At 41.5% G+C, this 26,897-nt stretch overlaps 1 protein-coding gene across 1 annotated transcript in view; it reads right to left on the bottom strand.

Annotated features, from left to right (window-relative positions):
* Nucleotides 1-26,897, bottom strand: part of LAMA2 (laminin subunit alpha 2) — a 1,029,834-nt gene that overhangs the window by 702,458 nt on the left and 300,479 nt on the right. Inside the window, 2 exon segments of the mRNA XM_040350410.1 lie at nt 7,328-7,417; nt 19,014-19,193. Coding sequence (XP_040206344.1) covers nt 7,328-7,417; nt 19,014-19,193 — 270 coding nt within the window.

The raw sequence follows: 26,897 nt of genomic DNA, 5'->3' as shown, positions 1-26,897 counted from the left end.
AGCTGGTGTATACAAATCTAGAACAAATACATAGCACACATAAAATCAAACATCAGATGTTTACAGCACTGTGAAAATGGCCTGTTAGCGATAACCAACAGTTATGCTTCTCCTCAATACTATTAACTATGTGATTATTATGGTTACAGGTTGTAAATGTATAATATAAGATATTACACAGCATGGTGATTTAGTTTAGATATTTCCTCATTATTTTTACTTTTATGTTGTTTTGGACTTTGTAATAGCCAGATCTCAAAGATCTTAATTGTCAGGAGAAAGCAACATTGATATATGTTTACTAATAGATACCATAAAGCCCTTTTCGATACATAGTATAAATGTGTAAAGGTGTTATATAATAATGCAACTTACAATGTGTTTTTTATCAGTGCCTAAATGTAACAAGGTTATATAATCTAGACTGTTTCATCTAATGAGCAAATGTGGAGAGTTTTTATTCTTTAAAAAAAATGGTAGATAGTTATACATTTACAGTATATACACCCATAGCAATGAAGAATAAAACACCTATATGTTTATACATTTTGTTCAAACTTTGCAAAATGATATTGATTCATGAAAATTTAATATTTTAATAATATTTGGATCACTGTTTTTGATAAAAGTCAATAAAATATATAGCTTCAATTTGCAGCATGCATTTAATTGCTTAATTAGGACATTAATTAGATTTCAGGAATTTTATTTTGGTACGGTTCAGGGGGGGGCGCTCTCTCGTCCCCCCTCTGTTCTTGTGGCCTGCCATGTTGTGTGCTCGGATAAGGGTCTGGTATAGATTTTTGGGGGCAACCCCATGCCATGTTGTTTTTATTTTGGCATGGGATTCCTCTTAAAATCCATACCAGACCTGAAGGGTCTGGTATGGATTTTTGGGGGGAACCCCACACCATTTTTATTTCAATTTGGCACAGGGTTCCCCTTAAAGGGGTTTTCCACCTTTTTTTTAAGTTTATTAAAAGTCAGCAGCTACAAAAAGTGTAGCTGCTGGCTTTTAATAAACTGACACTTACCTGCTCCACAACTCCAGCGACACGCTGGCCGGGGCCTCCGCTCCTCGCCCCCCCTCTTCATTCTTAGTGTGGGCACCCGGCAGTGACAGCTTTCGGCTTCATGGCCGGGCACCCACTGCGCATGCGCGAGCGGCAGTGCGCATGCACGAGCGGCGCGGCACCGTCCGATTGGACAGGCGCTCGCCTACAGGGAGGGGCTGTGAAAAGGCGATTAAGCTAATCACCTTTCCAGCCCCTCGGCGGAAGGAGGAAGTGGGACAGGAAGTCCCCTTCTCCTGAAGCCCCCACTCCCCCCCCAAAAAAATTACATGCCAAATGTGGCATGTAAGGGGGCGAGGAGTGGGTTAAGCGGAGGTCCATTTTTAGGTGGAACTCCTCTTTAATATCCATACCAGACCTGAAGGGCCTGGTAATAAAATTTGGGGGGACCCCCATGCATTTTTTTTGTTTTTTGGTTTGGGTTCCCCTTAATATTCATACCAGACCCAAAGGGCCTGGTAATGGACTGAGGGGGGAACCCATGTCGTTTTTTTTTAATGGCTTTTATCTGTATTGCCAGGACCCAACAATTCATTATAGCCGCGAGTAGTTTTAAATTACTTTTTTTCCTTTAGAAACGTAATTTTGTGCAGGGACTGTTATAAACACGGAAAATATGTGCTACTATACAGGCATACTATAGACACCCCTCAGGTACGAAACTGCAGTTTTGAAAAAAAAATTGCATTGATTCATGTCTCCTGGGGCAGGACCCAGGTCCCCAAACACTTTTTATGACAATAACTTACATATTAACCTTTAAAATTAGCACTTTTTAAGATTATTGGTTGAGACAGGTACATGTACCATACTTAATTGAGCGAATGTGTTACAGCGCGCATTAGGATGGGACAACGGTTTGTCTATGTTATACAAGGTGGATTCCTCAAGTCTTTTAGAATATTCCATGTATGACTCTCCAAATGTGTTGTATACCATACAATGTAAAGATGAGATCTTTGTACCTTGTTTTGGAAAACTTTAATAAAAATCATTGAAACATAAATTAAGCACTTTTGATTTCTCCCATAGACTTTTAAAGGGTGTTCCGTGGCTTTCGAATCTGCAGCGAACACCCCAAATTTTTCGCTATTTAGCGAACGGTCAAACAGCCAATGTTCGAGTCGAACTCATGTTCGACCCAAACATAAAGTTCATCCCTAGTAAGTAGTCAGTTTGATGCAGAGATTACTGGACCTTGGCATGAGATGTGTAATAGCTCTCCTTGCTTCTCTAAAGGTAAATGTTTTTTCACCTTAATGCATCCTATGCATTAAGATGAAAAAACATCCGATGTACCGAAACCCCCCCCCCCCCCGAACCCCCGTTTTACTTACCTCACCCCTCGAATGTCCCTGGCTCGTCCCCGTGCTCCTTTTCGGTTCCCAGCCTGGCCGTTGATTGGCTAGGCTGGATGGATTGATAGCAGCGGAGCCATTGCCTGGCACTGCTGTCAATAACATCCGATGACGCAGAGCTGCGGTGGGCGGGGCCATGTTATACAGTCGGCGGCTATGCCTGCCGCTGTATCACGGGAGCGCGCCCGCAAAAACTTTCCACCATGCTCGCTCGCTCGCATGAAGGTGGAAAGCTCTTGCAAGGAGGAGCCGAGACAGCCGCCGAAGGACCCCAGAAGACAGGGTTTGGGGACAATCTGTGCAAAACAAGCTGCACAGTGGAGGTAAGTATAACATGTTTGTTATTTTACAAAAAAATATTTTTTTACTTTAGTGTTCCTTTAAGTTGCTTATTTAGACTGTTGTTATTTATTCAGTGATGTGAGTCCTTTTACACTGGGTGAATCCATGTGACGTATTCTGCTTGCTCTGCAGGGATCGATCCACTGATCCCCGCTGAGAGGCGGATGACAGGTCTGTCTCCGCTCACTGCGCTGAGACAGACCTGTCAGAGTCCTGTTCTCCTCTATGGGGAGATCAGATGAAAACAGACCGTCTGTCCATTTTCATCTGATCCCATCCGATCCAACAGATGGATGGAAAATAGGGCCACAATTCAACTGGATTTGGTGGACAGGATCAAATCGGATAACAGCGGGTGTCAGCAGACACGTCTACGCTGATATCCGCCGGTCCACAGGGGTGAATGGAAAGTCCGATCAGGTCTGCCTGAAAAACTGACAGACGGCCTGAAGGGATGTTTGCTTTTTTTTGGATAGTGTGGTGAGGTACTTTTAACTCTTCAATTGTCCTGGAAACCAAAAGTGAGGGTAATTGCAATTGTTTTGGAGTAATCACCACAGCATGGGCTGGGGTAAATATTCCAATGGGAACAAGTGTTTGGGTGACAGTGATTTACGTTAGAAATACATCTCAATTTGGAGAAATTCACTCTCATTTTCCATTTATTCTACTAAGGGTCTTAAAGCTGAGTTCCACCCAAAATGGAACTTCTAGTTTTCGGAATCCCCCCCCTCTGGTGTCACATTTGGGACCTCTCAGGGGTTAGGGGGAAGCAGAAACCTGTCTAATACAGGTTTTTTGCTCCCACTTCCGGGCATACATATCTGTGGATATCTACACCATGTCCGGCACCTCCTCTGTCCCTCGCTGTCTTCTGGAAGACACACAGGTGCCCTGGGCAGGTAATGGCCATATTTTAAAAGTCAGCAGCTACAAATACTGTAGCTGCTGACATTAAAAAAAAATCCGGAACTCCACTTTAAAGGATAATTTCACTTTTTGGAAAAAAATAATAAATGCACATTTGCAATATATATTTTTGCAGCCTGTAAAGCATTGCACCAGCGATCAGCATGTCACTGGAGCCATGCAGGTCTCCAAGTGTATTTGCTTGCCCATAGGTCCTGTATGGGTAAGTAGATACAATCTGACAGGAAGGATGAATGAAGTACCACAATGCTTCACAGCACTGACAGCCGCCAAGGCTGCTGGACCTTGCAGTTTTCCATGCACAGAGCCCTTTCAATGATGTGGCTGGGCACATTTTTTTTAAATTGTGAAATCTAGCGGGAGAGGAACCCTGCTAGCTGTCACAGCGCGGACCTCATAGGTGTGCGCAGCCTATTGCATTAGGATGTGTACCCCAAAGCTCAAACACACACTACCGATCACTCACCATGTTCATTGAGAAAAGGAAGAGGCTGATAAATACATATCCTAAAACATCCCCGCAGCAACATCCGGCAGGAGAAGAGAGGAGAGGTGGGAAGCCGGAAGTGCTGCAGAGGGAAGGAGGGGGGAGCCAGGGCAGTAGGGGGAATCTGTGCTGCACAGGGCGATTAGGGTGTGCCTGGGCACACCAGGCACTCCCTGTGCGCATGCCTATGTTACACCCTAAATAGGAGTGCAACATGTAAAATGTTACGAGAGGAGAACTTATTCTTTAACTACTTAACCCCTTAACGCCCGCCGCACGACTATTTACGTCTGCGTGCGGCGGGCGGATTCCCTCGGGGAGCGATCCGGGACGACGGCGCGGCTATTCGTTTATAGCCGCTCCGTCGCGATCGCTCCCCGTAGCTGAAGAATGGGGAGAGCCGTATGTAAACACGGCTTCCCCGTGCTTCACTGTGGCGGCGCATCGATCGTGTCATCCCCTTTATAGGGGAGACACAATCGATGACATCAGACCTACAGCCACACCCCCCTACTGTTGTAAACACACACTAGGTGAAGCCTAACACGTTCAGCGCCCCCTGTGGTTAACTCCCAAACTGCAACTGTCATTTTCACAATAAAGAATGCAATTTAAATGCATTTTTTGCTGTGAAAATTACAATGGTCCCAAAAATGTGTCAAAATTGTCCGAAGTGTCCGCCATAATGTCGCAGTCACGAAAAAAATCGCTGATCTCCGCCATTAGTAGTAAAAAAAAAATAATTAATAAAAATGCAATAAAAATATGCCCTATTTTGTGAACGCTATAAATTTTGCGCAAACCAATCAATAAACGCTTATTGCGATTTTTTTACCAAAAATAGGTAGAAGAATACGTATCGGCCTAAACTGAGGGAAAAAAAATTTGATATATGTTTTTGGGGGATATTTATTACAGCAAAAAGTAAAAAATATTGAATTTTTTTCAAAATTGTCGCTCTATTTTTGTTTATAGCGCAAAAAATAAAAAACGCAGAGATGATCAAATACCACCAAAAGAAAGCTCTATTTGTGGGGAAAAAAGGACGTCAATTTTGTTTGGGAGCCACGTCGCACGAGTGCGCAATTGTCTGTTAAAGCGACGCAGTGCCGAATTGTAAAAACGCCTTTGGGCATTTAGCAGCATATTGGTCCGGGGCTTAAGTGGTTAAATTGTTTTATTTACATGCGCATTACCAATAAATCCTAATCTTAAAATTCAGAGTGATTCTCTATGTATTTAAAATATTTCAAAATGTATTTAAATCCCAAGTAAGTTGTAAGGTTCTGTAATAACAAAAAAAGTCAAATGATGAGAAATGTAACATTTAAAGTGTTAACTATATGTCATTAACTAGAATTTTAATTAATAATAAAATAAAATCACAAAACACATATTATTGTAACCTGCTAATTAACATTTTACAGCATATTAAGGCTGTCATCTACTCTTTAAACCTTACTAGATGGGTTAAGGTGACTATTAAAGCTTAAAAAAGCTTACCTAATTACATTCTCGTTCCTATCTAAAAAAAATCATGTATCCATGACTGCATTGTGAACAGTCTGTGCATAGTGTGCTATATGTAAAAAGAAATGCATACAAAATAGGTAGGAAGAAACAAGTGAAAGGATCAAAAGGCATTTTAATTTACTAAACATATTGAAGACAAAGGACTTTCTTGACTTTAAATTGCCTAATATGATTTTGTGCAGCATTCCCTAATTGAATGAATATATTTCATAAAAAGTACAGAAAAGTTTTACAAAGGGTCAGTACATTCAAAGCTAAACATTTTTCTTATAAACAAGCCATCAGTAGCATTTACAATTGTATAAGGTTTTTTAGGGCAAACAACAAAATGAAAACATTACCAATCTAGTTTTTTTTTGTGTAAAAATCTTACTACATTACATCATATATTGCCTAGCACTATCTACACAAACAAAAATAGTCTAACATTTTCAAATGGATGGGGGAAGACACTGGTTGCTGGAAAATGTTTTTTTTTTTAGGCAATGTTCCCAGTTTGGGACTGGGCCATTTATGACTAATATAGGGGCAAAAATGTAGACTTCTGGTTATGGGAGATTCTTTTTCTTGCTCAAGGAGATTTGATTTTCAGCTTTTTGTCATGCTAAGCAATTTCTTTGGCCATACAGAGGAGGGAAGTAATAAAACACTGTTTAGATGTAATGCATATTGTTTTGAAGTGTACTGATGTTTTGTTTTATATATAAATCCTTTATAAAAATAATAATTACGTTTTTGAAAGAATCAATTTCAGTTGGCTTTACTGGAAAATTGCAGGTCAACAAACCAAAGTTTGCAGGAATTTACTCCAATACCATTCAATGTTGCACATTGGTGGGAACAGACATATCAAAACAATTATGTTCTTATGCCCACTCATTCGGCTTCAAGTGGTCCTAAAGACATTCTAAGCATTAAGATTAAAAACCTTCCATGTGCAGAAGCCCTCCTCAGCCCCCCTAATACTTACATGAGCCCCATCTAGATCCAGCGATGTTGCACAAGACATCAACTGTCCGGGGACTCTCCCTCATTGGCTGAGACAGTAGCAGGCACCATTGGCTCCCACTGCTGTCAATCAAAGTCAGTGAGCCAAAGAAGAGAATGAATACATGTACACACAGAGCAGCAGCTCGGCTTGAGTGCCCCAAAAAAAAAGCTGCTTGCTGTGGGGGCACTCGACAGGAGGGAGGGGTCAGGAGCGCTGGTGGGGGACACAAGAAGAGGAGGATCTGGGCTGCTCTGTGCAATACCACTGCACAGAGCAGGTAAGTATAACAAGTTTGTTATTTTTAAACAAAAAAAAACAAGACATTAATATCACTTTAAGCTGCAAGTGCAGATAATTGCATGACTACACATTTAATGGAAAGGGGCACTAAGCATTCAGAACTAAGATTACAGGAAAAAGACTATATAATTGCATTAGTAAAAAAAAAAAGGACATGCTGAAATGGCAGGAATGTGGCAGGAAAATGTTCTAAAATGTGATCCAAACCTTTATTAGTAATAAACTTAAAAAAATATCATAATGGCTTTGGCACACTCAGACTATTTTTAAAGCCATACAATTGTATAATAATTAGAAGTTAAGATCTACTTACATTAGTTCTTGGATCCCATGGGCAAGCTCGTGCATGACCATAGCAGATGCACATACCACCCACAGAAATATCTTTTATGGAATAGAAATACTGGGAAGAAAAAAACAAGAGAAATGGTTAGTAAACATCATATGTTGCGGAATTATGACATTTAACATTGAGATTTTAGTTTTACTTTGGCATTATATGGAAATAAATATTGGAATATGGGGGGTTATCCTCAAAAGAGATACTCCGACTTAACTGCTGTTCAGTCTGTGTGTAACTTTGGAAACGATCCTCAAAAGGCTTTTTCCAAAGTTACACAGAAGATCCGGCATGTGTAATTGAATTACACTGCCTAATTTTAGGATGCAGTACCGCATCCGCCGCTGGGGGCATTTCGAGTCGAAATGCCGTTGCTAGTATGCAAATTAGCACTTAAGGCGATCCACAAAGCTTTCTAGCTTCCTTTTTGCGCCGTAAGTGTTATTTTGCAAGTGTAAAATTAGGGCTCGTTTTACAAAGTGTAAAGTTAGTCACACCTTGTAAAGGCCCATTCCAGCGACGGCATTTGGTATGCTTTCCCGAGGGAGAACTCCACGTCAATTTGTAAAAAACAAAACCGGCATGGGTTCCCCCCCAGGAGCATACCAGGCCCTTAGGTCTGGTATGGGTTGTAAGGGGACCCCCCCTACGCCGAAAAATCGACGTAGGGGGTCCCCTACAATCCATACCAGACCCGTATCCAAAGCACGCTACCCGGCCAGCCAGGAAGGGAGTGGGGACGAGCGAGCGCCCCCCCCCCCCTCCTGAGCCGTGCCAGGCCGCATGCCCTCAACATGGGGGGGTTGGGTGCTCTGGGGCAGGGGGGCGCACTGCGGGCCCCCCCACCCCAGAGCACCCTGTCCCCATGTTGATGAGGACAGGACCTCTTCCCGACAACCCTTGCCATTGGTTGTCGGGGTATGCGGGCGGGGGCTTATCGGAATCTGGGAGTCCCCTTTAATAAGGGGGCCCCCAGATACCGGCCCCCCACCCTAAGTGAATGGATATGGGGTACATCGTACCCCTATCCATTCACCTGGAGGCAAAAAGTAAAATGTAGTAAACACACAACACAAGGCTTTTTAAAATATTTTATTATTCTGCTCCGGACGCCCCCCCTGTCTTCGTTATTAGCTCAATTACCAGGGGGGGCTTCTTCTTCCACTCTCCGGGGGTCTTCCGCTCTCCGGGGGTCTTCCGCTCTCCGGGGGGGCTTCTCCGGACTCCGGGGGGGCTTCTCCGGACTCCGGGGGGCTTCTTCCATCTTCTCCCCTCTTCCGCTCTTGACTCGGCGAACCCCGGTTCTTCTGCAGCTCTCCGGTGCCTTCTTCTTCAGCGCTGGCTGCCTGCTATGTTTGTGTGTTAGCTCGATTTCAAACAGGCAGCCGGCGCGGTCTTCTGTGACGTCAGGGTCTTGTCTTCTGTTCTTCTCCCCTCTTCCGATGTTGCCTCGTCGCCTGTTGTCGCTGTAATGATGGAAGCGCGCCTTGCATCACATTTATATAGGCATCACCGTCCCATCATGCTCCGGTAGGTACCCACGTGGTGGGTGCACGTGGGTAGGCACCCACCACGTGGGTACCTACCGGAGCATGATGGGACGGTGATGCCTATATAAATGGGATGCAAGGCGCGCTTCCATCATTACAGCGACAACAGGCGACGAGGCAACATCGGAAGAAAGGAAGAGAAGACCCTGACGCCACAGAAGACTGCGCCGGCTGCCTGTTTGAAATCGAGCTAACACACAAACATAGCAGGCAGCCAGCGCTGAAGAAGAAGGCACCGGAGAGCTGCAGAAGAACCGGGGTTCGCTGAGTCAAGAGCGGAAGAGGGGAGAAGATGGAAGAAGCCCCCCGGAGTCCGGAGAAGCCCCCCCGGAGTCCGGAGAAGCCCCCCCCGGAGAGCGGAAGACCCCCGGAGAGCGGAAGAAGAAGCCCCCCCTGGTAATTGAGCTAATAACGAAGACAGGGGGGGCGTCCGGAGCAGAATAATAAAATATTTTAAAAAGCCTTGTGTTGTGTGTTTATTAACTTTTACTTTTTGCCTCCAGGTGAATGGATAGGGGTACGATGTACCCCATATCCATTCACTTAGGGTGGGGGGGCCGGTATCTGGGGGCCCCCTTATTAAAGGGGACTCCCAGATTCCGATAAGCCTCCGCCCGCAGACCCCGACAACCAATGGCAAGGGTTGTCGGGAAGAGGTCCTGTCCTCATCAACATGGGGACAGGGTGCTCTGGGGTGGGGGGGCCCGCAGTGCGCCCCCCTGCCCCAGAGCACCCAACCCCCCCATGTTGAGGGCACGCGGCCTGGCACGGCTCAGGAGGGGGGGGGGCGCTCGCTCGTCCCCACTCCCTTCCTGGCCGGCCGGGTAGCGTGCTTTGGATACGGGTCTGGTATGGATTGTAGGGGGACCCCCTACGTCAATTTTTCGGCGTGGGGGGGTCTCCTTACAACCCATGCCAGACCTAAGGGCCTGGTATGCTCCTGGGGGGGGAACCCATGCCGTTTTTTTCTTTGAAAATGGGCATGGAGTTCTCCCTCAGGAATGCATGCCGCTGTCATTTTTTTTATCCCCGACGCAACTTTAAGCCGTCGCGATCCTCAAAACTCGGCGTAACGTAACTTCGCGCATGCGCAGTACGGCCGGCGCGCATGCGCAGTACGGCCGGCGCGGGAGCGCGCCTCATTTAAATGGGACTCGCCCCATTTGAATAGGAACGCCTTGCGCCGGCGGAATTTTAGTTACACAGCCTGAAATTTCTAGATAAGTGCTTTGTGGATCAGGCACTTAGGTAGAAACTTTAAGGCAGTGTAACTTAAATTGGATTTTTTAAGTTACGTCAGGTTTTTGTGGATCTGGCCCATGGTCTTTAGGCTATAAAACTAGAGGCTGTCCAGGGCTATCAAACGTAGCACATGTATACATTCAACAGCCATCTACAAACTAAAAGATTTACTTTAATAATGAAACGTAGGCCTGTAGGAGATGTTCCTGTTGGTGCTGGCATGGTCAATGATTTTATTTTTTTACCACCTACCTTTCTCTAGCAGTCTGTTGCCAATGTCAATGTACTAGTGTGGGCAGATACACTGCATGTAGCAATGATACAAAAAAATTGACACAGCAACATTTTATTGTATGAGCCTCTGAAATTTTACTTTTATTGTATTTAATTCCTTGTTTTTTTTAATTCTGTGAAGTATTATATTTTATCACTGAAAAATAGAAAAAAAAATAAGAATAAATTCTGGACAACCTTAACAAATTATATATATATTTTTTCAGTTTAAAAAATGAATAGGCTAACAATTCTAGGAAATTCTGTAAAATGAGTGTCATTTATGGTAAGAATCCTGGAAAAGTTAGAAGTTAGAGGGCCAGCGATCCCCTCACACAAACAAAAACAGGAAAAGCAGTGCAGGTAGGTGTGTGTGTGTGGTATCTCGCGCCAATAAATTAAATGTAATTTATATACAGTGTTAAGCTGCTACCCAATAATAATCAAATGATTATACAGTGAGAGAATATATGGAAATGGGTGCGCTAATTAATAGAAGTGATACATACTTGAAACCAATCAATAAACAAATATATATTACTACAACACCTTATATTACTAGAAGATCTAGTAAAAAAGTCCTAAAATTCTGAGCTATGTTGCAGTAGTGATTACTCAAATTCCTGTGCCAAACAAATTAAATAAACTGTGATAGTGAAACCAAGTCCTATTAATGCATAATGGCATACAAGTGAGAGTCTTTTCCCAAATAAATCCTCGAGTTGTGAAGAAAATTTTGCGTGCTGTTTGATCAGATAAAGTGCTGCGTGCTGTTTGATCAGATAAAGTGATGTTTCCACCTTCACCTTTAAACTGTCACCCAAAGTGAATGAATTAGATGGCTTCTTACCAGATGATAATGTCCCTTACTTTGATACCAAAAAAGGGAACATTAGGGCTTATGACAGGATCACCTGTAAGGTCAATGCCGTCCTGGCAGTAATGCTTGCGATGTTCATTAAGTGCCCAATATTTGCATGGAAAACAGAACGATGCCAAACATAGTGTAATATGTTTTATTAAAGTATAAAATATAGGCAGAGGGAGCCAAGTGGCCGCCTACCATTTAGGGTGCCTTAAACCCGGCACTGGGGCTATCTCGCGTTGGAGCAGTTAGGATCCTGGATGCTGTATGCCGCGCTCGTTGCCCGGGCGTGCGTTCCACCTCAGCAGTGTTGAGAACCAGCGATACAGGAAGTGACGATGTTGCGTGCGTGGTTAGGTACCGCCCACACACGCAACATCGTCACTTCCTGTATCGCTGGTTCTCAACACTGCTGAGGTGGAACGCACGCCCGGGCAACGAGCGCGGCATACAGCATCCAGGATCCTAACTGCTCCAACGCGAGATAGCCCCAGTGCCGGGTTTAAGGCATCCTAAACGGTAGGCGGCCACTTGGCTCCCTCTGCCTATATTTTATACTTTAATAAAACATATTACACTATGTTTGGCATCGTTCTGTTTTCCATGCAAATATCGGGCACTTAATGAACATCGCAAGCATTGCTGCCAGGACGGCATTGACCTTACAGGTGATCCTGTCATAAGCCCTAATGTTCCCTTTTTTGGTATCAAAGTAAGGGACATTATCATCTGGTAAGAAGCCATCTAATTCATTCACTTTGGGTGACAGTTTAAAGGTGAAGGTGGAAACATCACTTTATCTGATCAAACAGCACGCAGCACTTTATCTGATCAAACAGCACGCAAAATTTTCTTCACAACTCGAGGATTTATTTGGGAAAAGACTCTCACTTGTATGCCATTATGCATTAATAGGACTTGGTTTCACTATCACAGTTTATTTAATTTGTTTGGCACAGGAATCTGAGTAATCACTACTGCAACATAGCTCAGAATTTTAGGACTTGTTTACTAGATCTTCTAGTAATATAAGGTGTTGTAGTAATATATATTTGTTTAGTGCAGGTAGGTACCAACTTTTCTGGACTCAAGCCAAGCAACCTGTATTAGAGAAAGGACTTAATACAACCATCTTATAAAATTATAGATGGGTAATTTATATTCAGTCTAGTAAAAGAAGAAAACTTGTGGTCAGAAATAGTGCCAGTGGAAAACCCTTGGGGCCTCATATGTAGCTATTGCAGTAGTGCCTCCTCTAGTAACAACTTTTTTTTGAGCGCAGAAGTTGGAATTGATTTTATATTAAATTGTGATTTTATATGCAATCCTAATTTTATGAGCAATGACTGTGGAAAAAATAGGGGGAGATATGAGTAAAACAGTAATACATTCTTGATTCATGCTCACCAATACTGAAAATCCTATACTAATAATAATCTATGCCCAAATGCATGCCCTAGAAGGTATAGGTTCAAAGACATAGAAAATGGTCAATGGAGCTGTGAACTATGACTGGAGGATTTATTGATGGATAATAGCACAAGCGACAACAGGTAACAGTTAGTGCCTTGACACATTTAGTGCTTTAGAACATTTAATGCCTCAAGGCACCAGATGCCCAATTCAAATTGAAAAGAAAAACTGTCCCCACTTCTTTCTTTTTTTTTGCTCATATGATTAAGTCCTGGCTAGGGCAAAACTCATAAGAGGGGAAAGGACAGGGTCAGGTGAAGAACAATGTGCTTGAACCTGATAATGTGAACACGTTACAATAATGTTTCTTAAACAAAGAAAAAAAAGTTATGGCAGATGTTTGGCTTTTCTTCTTATGAATTTGGCAAGTTGAGGAAAGAAGGACTCCACTTAGTCAGCCCCTGCAATTGATAAAGTTGAGCCTGGAGTGATATCTTGTATCAGCCTTGTCATTAGCTGATACTTTTTGCTACTTAAAGCGGAGGTCCGCCCAACAAAAAATAAATAAAAGCCAGCAGCTACACATATTGCAGCTGCTAGTTTTTAATAATAGGACACTTACCTGTCCTGGAATTCAGCGATGTCGGGTGCTGCCGCCACCATTGTGGGTACGGGAACCTGGCAGTGTAGCCTTACAGCTTCACACCAGGAACCCTACTGCGCATGCGCAAGTCCCAGCTCCTCTTTACTACTGGCCTGGCAACAGGGGAGGAGGAGGAAGCCCCGCAGTGACATCATGTGCTGTGGCACAGACTCCTAGACTCAAAGACAAGTATCCTGTCCCCCCCCCCTACCCCCTGAAAGGTGCCAATTGTGGAGGAGAGGAGAAAAATGAGCGGAAGAACCACTTTTGGGTGGAACTCCGCTTTAAGATACAATATTATATTAATACATTTTTTGATCTTGGTAGTGTACACAGCTTTACAGACTTCTTTTTATTTGAGTATATATCATCTGGGGCTTAAATCTGGGCAATGAATATTATTTATATTTGAGCGTAGTGGCCAAATACATTCAGAAAGTGTGAGTTATTAGCTGAAAACTTAAAATATTGCATATAAAATTCCTGTTGCTTCCATTCTTCTATAATAAACCTGTTACAAATGGCTGAATTTAGTTTCTAATAATTCTAGTTTCCTGGCTTAGTATGACCCTCTTTTTTCATTACCTGTTTAGAGTAAGTAAGGGTCAGCATAACAGGCAAGTAACTTGCATTTCAGAAGTAGGTCCACAATTGTAGCTTTGTTTTTACCTCATGACCGTTTTACTTTAAGTATGTACCCACTCTAAGACCTCTATCTAGCTAAAAACTAAAGCATCAATATGCATATACCTTTCATAAACAAAAGGATGGAAGAAATATACTAGCAAACACACCATTTTGGAGAAGATAAATTGAGATGACCCTGTTAAATTTCGCTTTGGAAGGTTGAATGCAGTATCAATAAATTTCATCAGTAATGTGGATCACTGATTCAGGTCCTGCACACTGATTTATTACCATTTATTCTGCTTGCCCTTTATTTGCTCCTCATTCACATCAAACAGAACAGTGATAAATACTCAAACCTTACACAAAGACAGAAGTGTAATCTCCAAGCTAAATGCCCAATGCAACATCAAACAAATCAGCAGAAGCTAGTTGCACAGTGATGAATTGTTATACAGAACTGCTATGCCTTGTGATATTGGCTTCTGTACTAGCATGCTGTGGAAAAAAAAACTACCATTTTTGCAATTGAAAAATGCCTTGGAACCTCAGCCTAGGTAAATCTGAGCACAGCTCTGATTTTTTCTTTTATCATAGTTACAGTTCGGTATGCATGCATTTACCTTTCTTTCTTTCTTGCCATCTAGTCAACATAAAATACACTTACAAATGTAAAACCATAGAGAATGACATTTACTTCACAATGCATCAGAATCCATCTCTCAGGAAATAGTGGCAGCCATCCAGAGCCCCAGAGAGATGGATAAGATACTCATAATAAATATGTAACTCCCGTGGAAAGGAAGTAATCCTAATATCTTTCAAAACATAAAGGAATTGAAAGTTTACTGTTTTACTTTTGTGAGGGTATATAGGACCTTTGATGATATACACTAACCTCTCTCTCTGGGACCTGCTGACAAAATCAAAGGTCAGAAAACAATTTGTGAGAAAATGTAATTCACAGGGATTCCTGCTTTTTTCAGATTGCTTTAAATGGTTGTTATATTTAATGTAACATTCTTTACACTTTTACAATGTTGCCACCTGTTGCTGCAGATCAGTGGCTGGTTTTAAAATGCAATCATGATCTTAGTTGAAGCAATGCCCTATACATTTATTTTTACTGAAGACTATTTCATTTGAACTTGTAATAAACCAATAGAGAACAAACCCTGATAGAATTATTTCTCTTCAGCTAATTTAGCCATACTTTCATTTGTAATTTTTTTTTGTAGTTTTGTGCCAAAATAAAACACTAATTAAAAAAAATACTGTAATTTTATTGGTGAACTGCTTCATCAGGGGTTATATCAGCAATATAATTTGTGTGTGGTAATAAAAGGACAAATAGCAGAATAAAACATCTTTTTTAAAACAACTACTAGTCAGAACTAAAAAAAAATAAAAAAATGTCCTACTTATTCTTCCCTTTAAAACACATATAAAATAAAATAAAATAAAATAAACTGGGTTTACACACACCTCTCCCCATTTTTCAGCTCCGGTGACCAATCGCGGGGAAACCGGCAGTGATCGGGTCTGCGGGTCCCGTGAACGCGGTCACGGAGCTTCGGACCGGGTCGCGTGCGTGCGCCGGTGGCGTGCGCTTGCGACCCAGCGGCTGGGCTTAAAGAGACACGTACAGATACGTGATTGTGCCCAGCCGTGCCATTCTGCCGACGTATATTGGCGTGAATGGGTCCTTAAGTGGTTAATGTACAAGTATATAATTTAAGTATTTGGCAAATCTAAGACATCCTTAGGAGGACCACTTGAACATTATTTTTAAGGGATGTGATCAATGCAAGTCCCACTTTTCACAATTAGGAAATGTAAGAATTTAATTCCAAGTGATGTGGCTAAAAGAATGTGGACATCCTTTAAAATTATTAACTATAGGTGTATCCAGTAAGGGGTATTGTTACAGCTCTATCCACTTAAAGACCTCAGGTGTTTTTCAGATTTGGTGTTTGCAAGACTAAAACATTTTTTTCTGCTAGAAAATTACTTAAAACCCCCAAACATTATATATTTTTTTTTCTAACACCCTAGAGAATAAAATGGCGGTCATTGCAATACTTTTTGTCACACCGTATTTGCGCAGCAGTCTTACAAGCGCACTTTTTTTGGAAAAAATTCACTTTTTTGAATTAAAAAATAAGACAACAATAAATTTGGCCCAATTTTTTTATATATTGTGAAAGATAATGTTACGCCGAGTAAAATGATACCCAACATGTCACGCTTTAAAATTGCGCCCGCTCGTGGCATGGCGTCAAACTTTTACCCTTAAAAATCTAGATAGGCGACGTTTAAAAAATTCTATAAGTTGCATTTTTTGAGCTACAGAGTAGCTCTAGGGCTATAATTATTGCTCTCGCTCTAACGATCGCGGCGATACCTCACTTGTGTGATTTGAACACCGTTTTCATATGCGGGCGCTACTCACGTATGCGTTCGCTTCTGCGCGCGAGCTCGTCAGGACGGGGCGCTTTAAAAAAAAAATTTTTTGTTTTCTTATTTAATTTTATTGATTTTATTATTTTTTACACTAAAATATAAAAAAAAAAAAAAAATGATCACTTTTATTCCTATTACAAGGAATGTAAACATCCCTTGTAATAGAAAAAAGCATGACAGGTCCTCTTAAATATGAGATCTGGGGTCAAAAAGACCTCAGATCTCATATTTGGGCTTAAATGCAAAAAAAAAAAAAAAAAAGGAAAATTTGTCATTTAAAAAAATGACAGAAAAAAAAATGTCTCTTTAAGAGGCTGGGCGGGACTGACGTTTTGACGTCACTTCCGCCCAGCAGAGCTATGAGGACGGGTGGGGGCCATCTTGCCCTCACTCAAGTCCTCACTCTCCTGGCGGCAGCATCGGATCTCCTCCGCCGCTACCGACGGCTCCGGTAAGCGGCGGAGGGCGCGGAAAAGCCGCGGGAAGGGGGGGGGCCCCTCTCCCGCCACCGATAACGGCGATCTCGCGGCGAATCCGCTGCGGAGACCGCCGTTATCGTTTACACGGCCGCCAGCTGAAAACATGGATATCTCAGTTGTGGCAGCAGCTGCTGCCGTTACTGAGATATCCATGTTTAAAAAGAGGACGTACATATACAGTGGGGGGTCCTTAAGTGGCTATTCTATTTCATCATAGCTGTGCCTCTATACTCAAAATCTGGTCCATGTCTGCAAAGCCATGGTTTAAAGACTCTGGTGTGAAAAACTTTATTGACCTGCTCAGAGCCCTGATCTCATCACTATTAATCACTTCAGCCCCAGGAGGTTGTACCCCCTTAATGACCAGAGCATTTTTTACGAAATGGCAATGCAACGCTTTAACTGACAATTGCATGATCGTGCAACATTGTACCCAAACAAAATTGATGTCCTTTTTTTCCCACAAATAGAGCTTGTTGGTGGTATTTGACCACCTCTACGGTTTTTATTTTTTGCGCTATAAACAAAAAAATAATTCTTCCTCACTTTAGGCCAATATATATATTACTACATATTTTTGGTAAAAAATTGCAATAAGCGTATATTGATTGGTTTGCACAAAAGTTATAGCATCTACAAAATAAGGGATAGATTTATGGCATTTTTATTATTATAATTTTTTTTACTACTAATGGTGATGATCTGTGATTTTTATCGGGACTGCGACGTTGTGGCGGACAGATCAGACACCTTTGACACTATTTTGGGACCATTGACATTTATACAGCAATCAGAGCTACAAATAGCCACTGATTACTCTATAAATGTCCCTGGCAGGTAAAGAGTTTAACACTAGGGGGCGATCAAGGGGTTAATTGTGTTCCCCCGAGTGTGTTCTAACTGTAGGAGATGGGCTGCCTAGAACATGACAGAGATCACTGTTACCAATGACCCTGGCATGTCACTAGGTAGAACAGGGAAATGCCTTGTTTACTCCTCGCCACGATTGCGGCACGCCCGCTATGCAGCTATGATGGAGGGATGTACGTGTACGCCCTTTTGTTGCAACTTTTTGGCTTTAAAGTAAAATGCTATGTTTGGCGGAAAACTAACACTGCACATCACCCTGCACAAACCATCCCCACTGCGAAACATGGTGGTGGCAGCATCATGTTGTGAGGATGCTTTGTTCAGCAGGGACAAGGAAGGTGGTCAGAGTTGATGGGAAGAGGGATTAAGCCTAATACAGGGAAACTTAGAAGAAAACCTGTTAGAGTCTGCAAAAGACTGGGGCAGAGGTTCACCTTCCAGCAGTATAATGAATGAAAGAATGAAAAAACATATATAGTGCGGCATATGCGAACTGAATCGCCTCTGGGCGCTTAATGACCCTAAACATGCAGCCAGAGCTACAGCTAATCTGTGGCAAGACTTGAAAATTGCTGTTCACATATGCTCTCCATCCAATCTGACTGAGTTTGAGCTATTTTGCAAAGAAGAATGGCATGACATTTTTGTCACTCTCTAGATGTGGAAAGCTGGTAGAGACACATCCACAAAAAGAATTGCAGCTGTAATTGCAGCGAAAGGTGGTTCCACAAAAGTATTGACTTAGGGGGGGCGCCACACTTTTCACATATTTATTTGTAAAAAAAAATGAAAACAGGGGGGCGGGGGTAAATAAAAATACATACCACACTTTTCAGTTATTTATTTCTAAAATAAATTGAAACATTTTTTAATTTTCCTTCCACTTGACAATTATGTGCCACTTGGTGTTGGTCTATCACATAAAATCCCAATAAAATACATATATATTTTTGGTTGTAACATGACAAAATATGGAAAAATGTAAGGGGTATGAATACTTTTTCAAGGCATTGTAAGTGTAGATAAAAGCATGGACTAATATAAGGTATAAAACACAAGCACTCTCATAAGGAATAAAATAGTTTTATGTCAACACCTTTATCTCCCCATAATGCCATATATATATTTAGATAGTTAGGGCTTGCATTGACCATTAAATCAAATTATGTTAATCTTTATTTAACAAAACTTTTACCAAATTTGTAAAATTGCATTTCATTTCAGGATCACTTACCCTCCTTGTAACTATGGGATCTGTATCTTCTGGATCACTGTGAGCCAACATCATTAAATCAGCATTTAGAGTCCGGATCCGTTGTAATCTCAGTCGAATGTAGCGAGCTGATGTAAATTCCAAAAGTGTTGGTGTATGATAGTCAGCACTTGGTCTTCCATTAATTAGGGAGGTGTGTATCTATAACCAACAACAAAAGTTATACAAATTAAGTTTTTTCAACTGACAATTATTCTATAGCATACAGCATAGGTAAATTAGATATTCCAATCAAATTCTTCTTAAAATGGGATTTTAACTTTTTATTTGAGGTGTATTTGAATCATAGCTATCAGATGCAATGCCCTTGCACTGAATGATAAATTGCCATACATCTACTGGAAGGATAAAGTGGACTTTATAGTTTTGAAAGGACATGAAAACGTGTGTTTTTCCATTAGCTCCAACAGAAGATCTCTCAATCCCCTTTTTTGGCTATAAGACACCTGGTTCAGCTTTATCTTGGCATATACCAAAAATAAATGAATATATTTTGCGTGGACTCATTGTAAAAACGTACATTATAACTGATCAACTGATAATCAATCAAATCTGTAGTTTGAGCTCATGGGACACAAACTGAATTCTACCTTTTGTTTTCTAATCTGATTGTGTGTTCTTATAAGGGTCAAACACACACAAAACTAACATTTTATCTACAAATTGTATAGTGCATGAACAAGTACTTTGAAATAAGAACAGGTACAATCAAAATAGGAAAACAATATAGAAAATCACAATTTGTTTGCAGTGAACAGCAATATCACAAATGGATTTAATAGATCAGGGGTGCCCAAACTTTTGAAGAGCGGGGGACACTTAAGCGACTTGGTAACCGGTCGTGGGCAATAATAAGCGGAGCGGTGGACGGCAGCCCGCTCTACTCTAGCCCACTCTAGTCTTTTTTTTTAGCGGATCGAATTGAAGGTGGGCGTTTGTAAACAGACACAAGTCCATTTATATCTGTCACTCTTTAGAGGTGAATGGAGGGTCCGATTGGGTCAGACTGACCATGTGAAAGGGGCTTAAGGCTGCTTTCACACTGATGCACTGTTTACCCGGTTCACCTGTGGCTTTCCTGCAGGTTAGCTGCACTTTGCCATAGACTTCTATTATATCATATAGGTGTGGTGCACTTTCAGAACGCACACCATACTTGCAGGCAAAAGAAGTTACAACAAGGTATCTATTGATACGCCGCGTAACTTCTATTTTGCTCCGGCGTATCTTTGTTTTGTATCCACAAAACAAGATACGCCTGAAGCTGGACTAGATCCGACTGGCATACGTCTTAGTACGCAATCGGATCTAAGGTGCATATTTATGCTGGCCGCTAGGTGGCGCTTCCATCGAATTCCGTGTTGAGTATGCAAATTAGCTAGATACGCAAATCCACAAACGTACGTCTGGCCAGCGCATTTTTTTACGTCGTTTTCGTAAGGCTTTTTTCGGCGTAAAGTTACCCCTGCTATATGAGGCGTACTCAATGTTAAGTATGGACGTCGTTCCCGCGTCGAATTTTGAAAATGTTACGTCGTTTGCGTAAGTCGTTCGCGAATAGGGCTTTGCGTAGAATGACGTTCACGTCGTAAGCATTGGCTTGTTGCGGGTTAATTTCGAGCATGCGCACTAGGATACCCCCACGGACGTCGCATGCGCCGTTCAGAAAAAAACGTAATTTACGTTGGGTCAAGTAAAATTAACATAAAACACGCCCACATCTTTAACATTTGAATTCCGCGCCCATACGCCGGCAGATTTACGCTACGCCGCCGTAACTTTAGAGGCAAGTGCTTTGTGAATACAGCACTTGCCTCTCAAAGTTGGGGCGGCGTAGCGTTAATACGATACGCTACGCCTGCCGAAAATTACGATCCGCTACGTGGATCTGGCCCTGTGATTTTAGTAATAAACTTACCTTTAATAGCAGTATTCTACTCTAATATATTCCATCCCAGAGCAGGAGGTCGCGGGCCACATCAGAGGGCTCCGCGGGCCACATGTGGCCCCCGGGCCACTGGTTGGGCACCCCTGTAATAGATAGTATTGGCTTCTTTCTATTGTAAATGTATGTATCATCCCCATCTGCTGTTTATTGTTGCATCAAGATACATGACAAAGAGATGTCATATTGTTTAATGGAATATTAGCTAAGTCCACAAATCCTCCTAAAAGTAAACACCTTACTTTTTTTTTCATAGCACAAACATCACAGCTAATAAGCATCTGACTGGTTCTGTGAATTCAAGGAAAAAACACAAGCTTGTTTCTAGGGTATTGTTAATGAGTACACATTTGCTTCAAATGCCATGTTTTAAATTTCCGGTTAAATGTCAAGGACTACTCTTGTCACACTCTTCCTAACTCTTTCATTCCCCAAAGAGTTTTGGGAAATGTCAGCCTAATGAACTGTTTAGCAAATATTGTTGTGTCATTGACAAGCATCCCCTTCAGCTCCATTCTTAACGGGGCCTTGGTTTAACATTATCCCTTTACTTGCCTGTATCACCTTTGTGTTATATATGCATGTTCAAATGACAAATTGCAACAGCTCTCAATGTTATTTTTGCACACTGTTAAAAACGACTCCATTTGGTGTTTCTGACTAAAGCACTACAATATTGTTTTTTAAAGATGTTCCTTATCTACTGCTCTACTACAAACCACATATCTTTAATTCTGCATCTTTAAGCTGTGTTTACCGTGAAACTTTGGGGGTTGTTTTCCTAAAACTGTAAAGTGAAAAAACTACTGCAGCTGTGGATGGCAGCCAATCTGCTTCTAACATCAGCTTGTTCAGTTAAGCTTGGAAAAAAAACCCTGCAAACTGATTGGTTTCTATGCAGAGCTGCTATAGGTTTTGCACTCCCCAGTTTTAGGAAATTAACCCCTATGTACACGAGCAGCATAACGATGGATTACATGCATTTCCTACACAAACTGAGCATCCATGCTGATTTACAATTTGTACTTGGTCATTTTCAATGGTACATTTAATCTTGCTTGATGTCAAGGTTGTTGACTTCTGCCAGACATTTGGACCTTATAGGACTCCTTGCCATTCAGGTGCATACATTCTAGTATCACTAATGCTTTTGCCTTGCTTGTGTGAGCGTATATTTGAATAAAAAAAAACAAAAAAAAACATTGCTCTTTTTTAACTTTATTACTCTATACAAGCTGTTCTCTCTTTACTTGGTTTGTTTATGGGAAAACCCATGAATATCTTGTGTGGAGACATATGGGCTTGTGTGGTGGAAACCGTGAAATATTAACCCTTTATGCAGGGCTTTTTTTCAGCAGGAACTAGGGGGAACTCAGTTCCACCACCTCTGGCTCAGGTCTTCTGCTCCCTGCTCACCAGTATCACTTTGTAACACTAAAGTCCAGCTTCTGCATTTACAAGTGATAGCTTATCTCCTAGTAGCTCCCACAGGTCAGATCTTCTGCACAGATCCCACTGGATCAGGGACAAGGGAGATACAGAACAGGTGCCCAGGGTGCAGTGCAGTCATGGGCAGGAGAGGGTGCGTGGTAGGCTGCACCCTCTGTGGTCTCTATTTTTTACCTGGTGACCAATTGTTGATGCTCCTACTGCATGACCCTTGCAAGTGACTGTAGTATAGCATAGTATGCTGGGAGGTACTACAGCCAGATAGGTGTTTCAGCTTAATATTCTAAAACATATGACAAATGGTGGAGCTTTTAAGGAGGGGAGAGAAGGTGAGGGCAGTGGAGGGAGGGGTTTGTATGCAAAGGGAAGAGCTACTATTTGATGCCATTTGGCAGGTATGTGTGTGTGGCGGGCATGGTTGAGTTCCTGAACCTATTCTCTAAGAAAAAAAGCCCTGCCTTTATGCGCTGTGAGACCATTCAATACAATATTGGTAAAATTCTGGTGCATGTACGGTATAGTGTTGAGCACTGAACACTGGGTGATATATGGAATATCTAGAATAAATAGCTATCACAAAGCGTTGATGGTGGGATCCTTTTTTACCCATTTTGGATTTATTGATAGGAATATATTTTTGCTTTTAGCTTTCTTATGGACATTTATGGACACTGTGATATGATGATGTTTTATTCAATGTGAACCACTTTTATTCTATGTTTAAAATTATTATTATGTTTTTGCCCCCAAAAGCAAACATGTATTATATTGCAGCATACCAATTCTTAGATGTGATGACTGCATTCATTTTCTTTTTTGTAGGCTTTCTTCTATTTTCATCTGATTATCCAGCCAATAAGTCTTTTTTTTTTTTTTTAAAGAACAAGCTGTTCAGCAGAATTGATCAGTTACACAGATGAGTCAACCCAATTCACACTAGTAGGGGTACTTACAATGTTCAGCTTTTATTTATTTATGTAAAACCTTTATCCCAAAAGGAAAACTGTTTGCTGTAACTGCTTATAAAGTATTAGCTGGAGTTTGGGTTCAATTTCTTAATGTCTGCTAGTACATCTAACATTCCCCTCTCCCCTGGACTGACTTTTTACGAGTTAACATAAAGCTAAAATATTCTCTACAAAGATTAATAGAATGTCAACACAGAATGCACAAAAATGTATCAAAATGTATCAAAACCACAACTCCACATTCCACATATTGAACACCTCTTTGATAAGACACATGAAAATGGTTAGAGCATTGCAGAGCCCAAAAGGCATAGCTAGATATTCATAATGTCCATTGCGGGTGTTGAATGCTGTCTTCCACTCGTCATCCTGTCTTATGGGGATCAGGTTTTGGGCCCTTTGCAGGTCCAGTTTAGTGAAGACTATGGCTTCTTTAAGAATGTCAAACAAATCAAGGATAAGGGGCAAAGTATAAAAGTCCTTGAGAGGATGTATACCATTCTGCTGACATTATTTGCCCCAGGAGGTTAATGCCCCATTAAGCCAGTCAAACAAAGGATTGTGTTGTTGCAACCACTGAAATCCATAGATTACAGGTAGAAATGGACAGTCAATAAGTGATAGAATTATTTCTTCCTTATGGAGGGCACCAACCTGTAGTGTGACTGTGGTGGTCTCAAATTTTACTATGAATTTCCCTAATTGTTGTCCTTTCAGAGTGGTGATGTTCAAGGGTCTTGGTTTAGCAATAAAGGGAATGTTGTTTTTCTTGTCAAAAGTCTGGACTATACCTGTTGCTCCAAAATCCACAGGATACAGAGTTTGAGGCTAAATGAAAGGTGCAGGTACCGTGACCTTGGTCTTAGAGGATGGACCAGTAAGGTCTAATCCAGCTCTTCCAAGATGGGTTAGACCTTTCATTTTTACTGGTCAGGTAGGTCAAACAGACAAAATGCATCCTTTCAGTCCACAATACAGACATAGGCCCAATGAGCGTTTCCTTTGGAGATAGCTGACATCAATGGGCTCTATATGTGTCATGGATTCAACAGAAGGTTCAGGTTTAGGCTTGGGTGGTCTTTTGAAGTTAGGAGCCAACCTATACAGTGGCTGAGGTAAGCTGCAAGTCCGTGACTTCTTCTGACACCCTTCAATGGTAGTGGACAACCAGATGGACACACAGCTCTATGAAATTTTCAAGGTAATCTGGAAGATCCTTCTACACAGGTTCATCTTTAAGGTGATCTGTGAGAGCTCTGCGAAAAGCATCATGAAGAGCACCAGCATCCCACATAGCCTCAGCACCCAGGGTAAAAAGCTCAATATCATATTGTGCAACAGTTCTAGTACCTTGCTGTATGTCTTAAAGTGAGTCTTGAGCAGCTGAAACCCTGCCAGGTTTATCAAAAATAGTCTGAATTGACAACAGGAACTTATCCGCATTCTGCAGCAAAGAACCATTGTGTTCCAGGTAAGGGGAGACCCATGCCAAGGCTTTCTCCTTTAACAAATAGATTACAAAAGTCATTTTGGCTGCCGTGGAGCTGAATGTCTCAGGGTTATTGTGGAAAGGCAAGTGAGACAAATGTTCAGAAAACCTCTGCAGTCTTCAGTATCACCTCCAAATTTTTCAAACAAAGGAAGTTTGAGAGCACTTAAGAGACGGCTTGGACTGGAAAAGGATCCTGCACTGATTCAGAAAAAGTATTTAATGGAGCAAAGATTTAATCATAGCAGTCAGTTAATCTAGTTTATCATCCAGAGAAATATGATGCACCTTATGATTATCAAACAAATGTCCCTGATGCGAAATAGTCTTAACAACCTTAGCTGTCATTGTAGCCTGTTTGTTATATAGGGAACCTGTTGAGAGGTTTAGTCCAGAGTTTGGCTGGGGGGTTGAGGCATTGGCATAGTCAGGCAGGCTGGGTCAGCAACAAGTCTTGAAAGCAAGGTACAAAGTCAGAATCCAGAAGAGTGGTCAGGGACAGGCAGGGTCATATATAGACTGGAATTGTAATGCAGAATTGTCAGGCAAAGCTCAAAGTCCAGAAATCCGGCAAAGCTCAAAGTCCAGAAGTTCAGCAGTTCGGTAGTATAGCACACACCCAGTGAACAGATCCAACAAATGGGCACAGAGCACAAGTCCTGCTATTTAAAGGCTGACCTGATTACAGATTCACTACAGCTGGAAGACAGGTGAAGCTAAAGAGTCCCAGGGTACAAGCACCAAGTTGAGTGTATGCCGCAGAGACATAGACCCCATACACACTATTAGATTGTCTGTAGATTTTTGTCTTAAGATTTACCAAAACCATGTAGTGCAAGGGCCTGCCTGATTGCATACAAATTGAAACTCTAATGCCCCGTACACACCATCACTTTATGTGATGAAAAAAAACGACATTTTCTGTGAAGTAAAAAATGACGTTTTTGAAACTTCAATTTTCAAAGACGAAGTTGCCTACACACCATCGTTTTTCTCACAATGTTCTAGCAAAGCGAGGTTACGTTCACCACGTTTTTTCATTGAAGCTTGCTTCATAAGTAGCTTCTGGGCATGCACGGGTGAAAAAACGTAGTTTTAAACGACGTTTTTGCTACACACGGTCAATTTCTGTGAAGTAAAAGTTGACGTTTTGAAAAACGACACATAAAATTAAAGCATGCTTACATTTTTTTTGGTCGTTTTTTAGAAGACATAAAACAACGTTTTCCCCCACACACGGTCAATTAAAGTGACGTTTTTAAAAACGTAATTTTTTTTCATCACATAAAGTGATGGTGTGTACGGGGCATTAAGGTTTGACCTCATATTATATGATTTTGGTAAATCTTAAGACAAAAATCTGCAGACAATCTAAGTGTGTATGGGGCCTTAGACCCTCCAGTGGCAGGTTGGACAGAGCCACAGCACAGAACAGGAAGGTCCCAGGTTCAAAACCAGGCAGGCACGTGACAATATCATTAAAGCCCTTTTAGTAAGCTACATTTGAAGAAAACAAGAGTGGATAATGACAGTGAATTATGTCAGACATAAGGAACCAGAAATATATCATTACAAGCATGCGGCACGTCATTTAAGCCTTCCTACTATACTGCGTTTTAAGAGGGAGAGAAAAGTTTTTTTATTCTGAAACAAAAATGACAGTTTAATGTTATAGTTTAATGTCTTGTAGCATGGTCTCCCCCATTTCTGTTCAGCCAGGCTGCATGCTTCGATTAATGGTCTGGTATAGATTTTTAGGAGGACCTCACAAATTGTATTTTTGTTTTTTTATGCATGGGGATTCCCCTTATGTTTCTATAATAGGCTGGAATAGGCTGGTATAGATTTCCCGGGGGAATGACAAACTTTTTTTTTTTTGGGGGGTTATCCCCATAAAACATCTGGTATGTATTCTGTATTTGGGGAGAGTTTTGTGTTCTGTGTTGCTTTATGCACTGGTCCAATTCATTTGGTGGAGGGGAAATTATGGTGTG

Source organism: Rana temporaria, chromosome 4 (assembly GCF_905171775.1).
Source record: "Rana temporaria chromosome 4, aRanTem1.1, whole genome shotgun sequence".
NCBI classification, from domain to species: Eukaryota; Metazoa; Chordata; class Amphibia; order Anura; family Ranidae; genus Rana; species Rana temporaria.
This window is presented reverse-complemented; position numbering and strand designations above follow the sequence as displayed.